Source organism: Nicotiana sylvestris, chromosome 5, assembly GCF_000393655.2.
Source record: "Nicotiana sylvestris chromosome 5, ASM39365v2, whole genome shotgun sequence".
NCBI lineage: Eukaryota > Viridiplantae > Streptophyta > Magnoliopsida > Solanales > Solanaceae > Nicotiana > Nicotiana sylvestris.
This window is the reverse complement of record NC_091061.1, coordinates 160801657-160808896: the sequence shown is the minus strand read 5'-3', so window position 1 is coordinate 160808896 and position 7240 is coordinate 160801657. Positions and strand designations below refer to the sequence as shown.

The 7240-nt window shown below is 40.1% G+C and overlaps 1 protein-coding gene across 1 annotated transcript; it reads right to left on the bottom strand.

Moving 5' to 3' along the window:
• Window positions 1-1364: 1364 nt before the first annotated feature.
• LOC138869575 (uncharacterized) lies at window positions 1365-2808 on the bottom strand. Its single transcript, XM_070147205.1, has 3 exons — window positions 2500-2808; window positions 2128-2424; window positions 1365-1526 (listed from the first exon to the last, which is right to left on the bottom strand). Exons 1-3 carry the CDS (start codon window positions 2806-2808, stop codon window positions 1365-1367), a joined length of 768 nt encoding a protein of 255 aa, XP_070003306.1.
• Window positions 2809-7240: the final 4432 nt, after the last annotated feature.

Genomic DNA, 7240 nt, shown 5'->3' with positions numbered 1-7240 from the left:
CTTAAATGGCTATTTAAATAGATCAGACTAATTTCCAAGCTACCTAGGAACTTGACGGCCCCGGAATGGTGCGGCAGTCCAATTCTTGAGAATGACTACTTTCTCCACGGTCTGAATGGTGAGGCCTTCTTCCTCCTCCTCCTTCTCAACTATCACATTGCAATCCATATCCTCGTCTTCTAAAAACAAGCTCCTTAGCCCAGCCAAAGCTTCCTACTCTACAGATCCCCATATTGTGTCAGCCTGGTGGAAATTCTAACTTAGATGCGGCACACCACGCCACGGTGGCGACCAATCATTATATTTTTGCCAGGTGTATGGATATCCAAGCCCAAAATTTGTGATGTGACATTTCAACTATATCAGTTTGGTAATACCCTGGAGTTTCTTCCCAAGCCCTTTGCCGCGTTCATACCTAGACCATTCTAGTATGCTTTCTATTTTGCTACTCCACCACTTATCTTTCTCAATTGCATTGACACGCTCAATGCGGTGATAACTTTCTCCACCCATATTTCTCCTATTCTCGACAATCGGGACAATCTGACTAGTGTAAATGGGATTACTTCCATCTTCGTGAATGATGACCTCCTGATGGTTCCATTCGAATTTTACGGCCTGGTGTAGCGTAGAAGCCATAGCTCCAGCGAAATGTATCCAAGGTCGTCCCAGTAGAAGATTGTATGTAGCAGATATATCTAATACTTGAAACTTAACATCGAACCAAGTCGGGCCCATCTACAAACAAAGGTCAATTACCCCAATTGTGCCCTTTGAGACTCGTCAAATGCCTTCACATTCATACTCCCTGCTCGTATCTCATGGAAATCTTTACCCAACGTTTTCAGAGTAGTCAATGGACTAATGATGAGGCTTGAACCCCCATCTATTAAAACTCTAGAGATGAACTAGTCCTCAAACTGTATTGTGATGTGCAGTGCCCTATTGTGACTTAATCCTTCAGATGGTAGTTTATCTTCGTGGAAAGTGATTTTGTGACTTTCCAGTACTTGCCCTACCATATTGGCCATTTCTCCACTGATGATGTTGTTGGGCACATAAGCTTCATTCAACACCTTCATCAAAGCATTCCAATGCGCCTCAGAATTTTGCAGCAACGACATGATGGATATCTGGGTGGGAGTCTTGTTCAGATGATCAATGATAGAGTATTCTCTTGCCTTTACTTTCCTCCAAAGATCATCCGGGCCAGTTTCAATGACGGGTTGTTTGGTAGCAGCTTCCTTGCTTATTCCTCCCAAATTTTCGGGTGTATAGATCCTTCCAGTTCTGGTTATCCTCTGTGCGACACCAGATTCTTCCATTTTTGTTTTTCCTTTTCTCCTAGCTTTGGCAACATAATCCTAGGGTATGGCATTGGACTTGAAAGGATGTATAGGTGCTACCATCACAGTAAAGGGTGTGGATACTTCTATTTCAAATGGAGTTGGTGTAGTCGCAAGTGATATTACTTCAATTTCAAACAGGACTGATGCGGTCACTTCAACTTCGACTGGTGGCTGTATCTGTACCATAATAGGAGCGAGTATGACTACAGGTTTAGTGTCATCAACCTTCCCGAATAAGCCTAATTGACCCCTCAGGATCCCATTCTTCATTAGTTTCTATCACATTTACTCCTTCACCCTCTATGATATGGGAGGGGATTGTTGCAGACATTTGGCGCGACTTCATTTGCTTGTATGACTTTGGTATCAATTAGGGTTTGAATCTTGTCTTTCAGAGTGCACCATTCATTAATAGTGTGCCCCTTCATGCCGGAATGGCATGCACATGTTTCGATTAGGTTGACCCACTAGGAGGAGTTTTCCATGGTGATAGCGGGAATGGGGTGACATATCTAGCAGCTTTCAGTCTATCATATAACTGGTCAATGGGTTCAGCAATAGGGGTGTATTGTCTGAGCGGCCTGCGATCAAAATTGGGTCTAGGTTTTTGTTAGTTTTGACGGGTTGGAGGTGAATGGTAATAGGCTGGCTGGGTGTTATAAGCGTGATAGGCGGTAGCAGGTTGAGAATATCTGGGAGGTGAGGGTTGGTATGTAGGTGGAGGTGTTTGGTATGTGAGTGGAGATTTTGGGCCTTGGGCCACCATCACTGCCCCTACTTCTTTCTTCTTCGATATACCCTCTGGCTGTAACGCTTTGTTTGTAGCCTGCAATGCCTCAAAATTGGTTATCATCCTACTCTTGATCCCTTCTTCAATCCTTTCCCCGAATTTGATGATATTTGAGAATTTGTGATTTTTGATAACCATTAACCTTTCATAGTATTGTGGATCCTGGGCCCTGACGAAGAATCTGTTCATCTGCTCTTCCTCTAATGTCGGCCTGACGTTTGCTGCTTCTAACCTCCATCGAGTAGCATACTCGCGGAAAGTCTCCATTGGTTTCTTCTTTAGATTCTATATGTAGAAGACATCTAGTGCATTCTCTGTGTTAAACCTGAATCAATCGATGAAGTCCGATGCCATGCTCACCCAGTTGACCCATTTCTTGGGATTCTGACTTATGTACCAAGACAGGGTATCTCCAGTGAGACTTCTCATGAACAACTTCATGCGAATCCTTTTATCTTTCCCAACTCCTATGAGCTTATCACAGTATGTTCTCAAATGTACCTTCGGATCACCCGTTCTGTCAAACATTTCAAACTTAGGAGGATTGTAACTCTCCGACAGTTCCATGTCTGGCTGAATGCACAGATCCTCATACTTCAGACCTTCAATTCCTTTACCTCCTTCAACACCCTGGACTTGGCTTGTGAGCTTCTTGAGTTCTTCGGTCATGTTCTTAATGAGTAGGTCCTTCTTGGCAAATTTTGGAGTGTATGAGGTTGGCTGAGTAGAGTGAGGTTGGGTTTCCACGTATATGGGATTGTTTTGGTGGGTGTCGGGGGTTGGAGTGTAGTGGTGATCATTAGTTGAATTTTGCGGATCAGGGATAGGTTGTGGGATATTCTGAGAGTATGGTAAGTGGTGTGAGCACGTGATTTTTGTTGTCGCGACAATCACTCCAAAAAGAAACGAAAATAATAGCAATTGGTCTTGCTGTACAATTTCTGGATTTTTACGTGGCACTTTGTTAATTATTTATGATTTTGGCCCATTTTTATTTTTATTAAAACAAAATACAAAAAATGTGTGTCATGCGTAGTTTGAACCGTAATCCGATTATTAAATGGAAAATCATAAATATGCATCTTTGTCCGTGATTGTTTGCTTTGTTTGATTTTACCTACTTTAAATATTTTAATATATGTGTGTAAATAATTGTATTAAGTGTTTAATTAATGAATTTTAATTTGGTTTACTTAGGTTTTGTTTTAAAATAAAAAAATATAATAAAAAAGAGAGTGCAGAATTGGGTTGAAATCAGTTTGGGCCTGTTTTCATTTTAATCTAAGGCCCAAAATCAAGCCCAGAGCGTGTGTTTGCCCGGGTCCAGACCAGCTGACTTCAAGAGCTTCCAAACGACATCGTTTTGCTATGGTCTGATCTGGGCCGTTGATCTCAGAATGATCAACGGCCAAGATCACACACCCCGTACCCACGAACAGATCCGACCCGTCTTACCCGAACCAACCCAAACCCTGGCATTTGAAATGACACCGTTTCCCCATCAGTTGAAAGATCCTGGCCTTCCATCTCGCCTCATACAACGGCTGAGATCAATCCACCCATTCCATATATAAGCTTTTCTACCATACCCTGCCCCCTATCCAAGACCCCCGCCTTCGTCCTCATCCCCTTCCCCCACGAAACCCTAGCCGCCCCCTTTTCCTTCACCATTAATCCCAGCGGCCTGGACGCCAGTGATTCCCACCTTAACACCGTAGGACCACCTCACCGCCCTGACATGGATCTGTTAACCGCTTAGCTCGAATCCCATCCCACCTTCTCGAATCTTCATTTGAAGATTCGAGTCAAAACTCGATCTACACCGATCTGCCTTAGAGTCATACCAGACAGTCCCCGGACCTCCCTCGTGACCAAAACATGCTTGGTTTGGTTCGAATCTAACCGTGGAGACTCAAAACCCAAATCTACCATCTATGAACCCTAGAAACCCCAAGCCTGGCCTGTGTCCGTTAGAGCTAAGCGATTAGGGTCTAATGGACCTTAATCGAAGTGTTCTCAGCTGAGAACACTTCGATTAAAGTCCGTTCAACCCGGGTCCGTTCAAACACGAGCTGATTTTTCTTTTTTTTTTCTTTCAAAGATTTTAAGGTAAGTTTATTTGCTTTTCTTCATTCAGTACATGTTTGTTAAAGGTTTATTCGTATGGACAAATGTTTTGTTTAACTTGTGTCTTTAAAATTTTATCAAAACTGTTTTTGTCCACCTATGTGTTTGATCGAGTCTGTCTTCTATTCACTGATAATGTGTATATGTGTATGAACTGTACAGTCAATTGAACTTTGAAATTGACTGATTCCCCAGTACAACTTTTGCTTAGTCAATACAATTTGAATCCTTGTTGATACTTTTAGATTTCTGGTTCATTAAGCTTTGACTGTATATGTTACCATTAGTATAATCGAGTCGATACACATCGTCAATAAGTTCAAAGCTTTGAATGACAATAATTTGATTAGGTTTTCTGCTGAAGTCCTACTTAAATCAAATTAGGAATTGAGTAATGACTACTTATAGTTGTTTCATTTGAATCAGAAACTTAAGGGTCTGGTCTGTAACTGCAGTTTGAATTGGGGGAGGGGGGCATGTGCACTTGTGCACAACATGTGCATAAAGGCCTTTTTGGATTAAAATAGTTTGACAGCACATGCTGTCAGATTATATTCTTGCTGCCCATGGCCTGTTTTTAGTTTAATAAATGTTAAAAGGGGACTGTCAGGGAATATGATGGGGGTTCCTAATTTTAAAAGTTTGAGTTGGAAAAACAGCTAAAAAGGAATAGGTTCTGATGTGTTTTAACAGGCTGTGAATAGCCTGATGTTAGGCTATAAAAGAGGGGAACTTCCGTTAGTTAAGGGGGGGGGGAACAGATTTTTTGGAGATTGAAAATTGACATTGAATTTTTGAAAAGAAGAGGAAGAAAAGGAGGAAGGTATACACATTGAGGTATTTCTGGATTTTTAAATACACATACCGAGAGAGAGAGAGAGAGATAGAAGGGGAGCAAGAAATAAAAACAGACAGGAAATCAGAAACTTGGTTTTTTGTTTGTCTGAAGTTCCTCTATGGTCAATCTTTAGGTATTATTGTTTCTTCTAAGTTTCAATCGAGATTACTGGTAGTGTTTGTTGCATTGGTTTATCTCGGAATTGGATTTTTTGAAGTTCTGTTTCCACTACACTGTGTGCTGCTATCATTTGGTTATTTTCCTGTCAGCTATAGTTCCATTTCTTGCACTAGAACCTGTTCTGCTGTGTTGTTTTGATTGCTGCTGTTGTCCGCTATTACTGCTGCTGCACTTGTTGCCATTATTACTCTGCTGACTTCCCTTCTTCTTCAACTGTAAACACTTCCAGGTACACAACTTCTGAAATCATGTGTTGTTGAAAGCTTGAAGTTTTTGAAGCAGAAATAAAGAAACGAATGTTGTTTACTTCACGATGCTTAAAATATAACCATAGTTTAAATGATAAGTTGGCCTGCATTTGTTTAACTTCAAGCTGCAATTGCTTTGTATGAATTAAAATACCTTCTGATTTGAGATGAACTATTAGATGAAATTTGTTTGTTAGATCAGACATGTTTAAATGCACATAACCATTGGATCTTGTTTTAGTTATGACATTATAACATAGAATCATAGCAAGCATTTGTATGTATTTTGCCTAGACCTCTGAACTGTCAAATCTGTTATATTTGGTCTCATTTGATTTCAAGATAAATGTACCCCAAGCTAATTCTCATGTGGTGTTAGCAGGGTAACCATGTATGCCAATCCTCTTGTTAGATTACTGGATCCTATATAGGTTCGATATGGGTTTCGATATAGATTCGTCGTTTCGAAATAATGCGATGACTTTGAGGAAAATTAATAGGCATTTTCGAGTTCAATTAGTAGCTTTTCCTAATAAAACAACCGATTCCATTGATCAAAGCCCAAATAAGCTAGTTTTAAAAATTCAAATTTGAATGCCATTTAATGTAAGTTAGTATAGGTTATTAGTTTGTTCGCCATCTCCCTTAGCTAATTAACAATTGTATTCAGTCGTTGAAAACAAGTCATGGGGCAACTCTCATAAGCAACCAATCACGTTATAAAACGAAGATGCGGATTCGGGCAACATATTAAGGATTTAGTATGTAGTTGTTTAAACAAGTAAATTTGGTATTCTTTTCCTTTTATTATCTTAGAGACCAACGTAATAGAAATATAGTCACTATAGGTTTATCCTTTAAATAAAATTGAGACGAGCCTCGACAAACAAAAAATGCACAAGCTGCGGGGCCCTCTAAATGTATATATTAAAATACTTAGAATTCGGGACTGGCCATTTAGCAAATTTTACGGCCTTCCCAAAATAACAATACGCTAGTTGCTTTAGGAGCACCTTTAATAATTTAACCTTCTTAAACACGGGTGCACATTGATGTGACCCAAATCCAAATCTCAGCGGAGTCAAAATGTGTTGACGATCACGGGTGCATTGATTGTGACGTATTTCGAGATGCATTTTCACGACGTTGCAATTCTATAAAATTAAATGATGATAATAAAAGAGGTTTTAAATTCATTAAAATCACATAAGTCACAACATGTATTTAAATCAGATATTTAGCCTTTATAACAATTTAAGCGACCGTGCTAGAACCACGGGATTCGAGGGTGCCTAACACCTTCCCTCGGGTCAACAGAATTCCTTACTTAGAATTTCTGGTTCGCAGACTTCATTTGGAAAAGTTGAAAATTTCCTCGATTTGGGATTCAAGATAAACCGGTGACTTGGGAAACCAAAATCCAAACCTTTCCCAAGTGGCGACTCTGAATGAAATAAATAATCCCATTTCGAATATTGTCACTTAAATTGGAAAAAACTCCCTCGCGCATTTACCCTTCGGGGCGGGCGCGCAAAAAGGAGGTGTGACAGCTCTGGCGACTCCTTTGGGGACAGGCTCCCAGAACCACTGGTTCAGGGTTCAAGAATTCGAGCTTAGAATAATTGTTATATTTGGCTTTATTATCTGATCTTTATTACATGTTTTTGCATAACGTGCTAAATGTTGTCTTTTACCGCTTTGATATTAT

Bases quoted from the DNA above. Each gene is read 5' to 3' on its own strand.
- LOC138869575 (XM_070147205.1), bottom strand. From the start codon at position 2,808: ATGACCGAAGAACTCAAGAAGCTCACAAGCCAAGTCCAGGGTGTTGAA. The intron at 2,425-2,499 runs GTGAGCATGGCA...TTCTACATATAG, and splicing joins CCAAGAAATGGGTCAACTGG to AATCTAAAGAAGAAACCAAT. The intron at 1,527-2,127 runs GTAGGGGCAGTG...ATTATGGTACAG, and splicing joins GTATATCGAAGAAGAAAGAA to ATACAGCCACCAGTCGAAGT.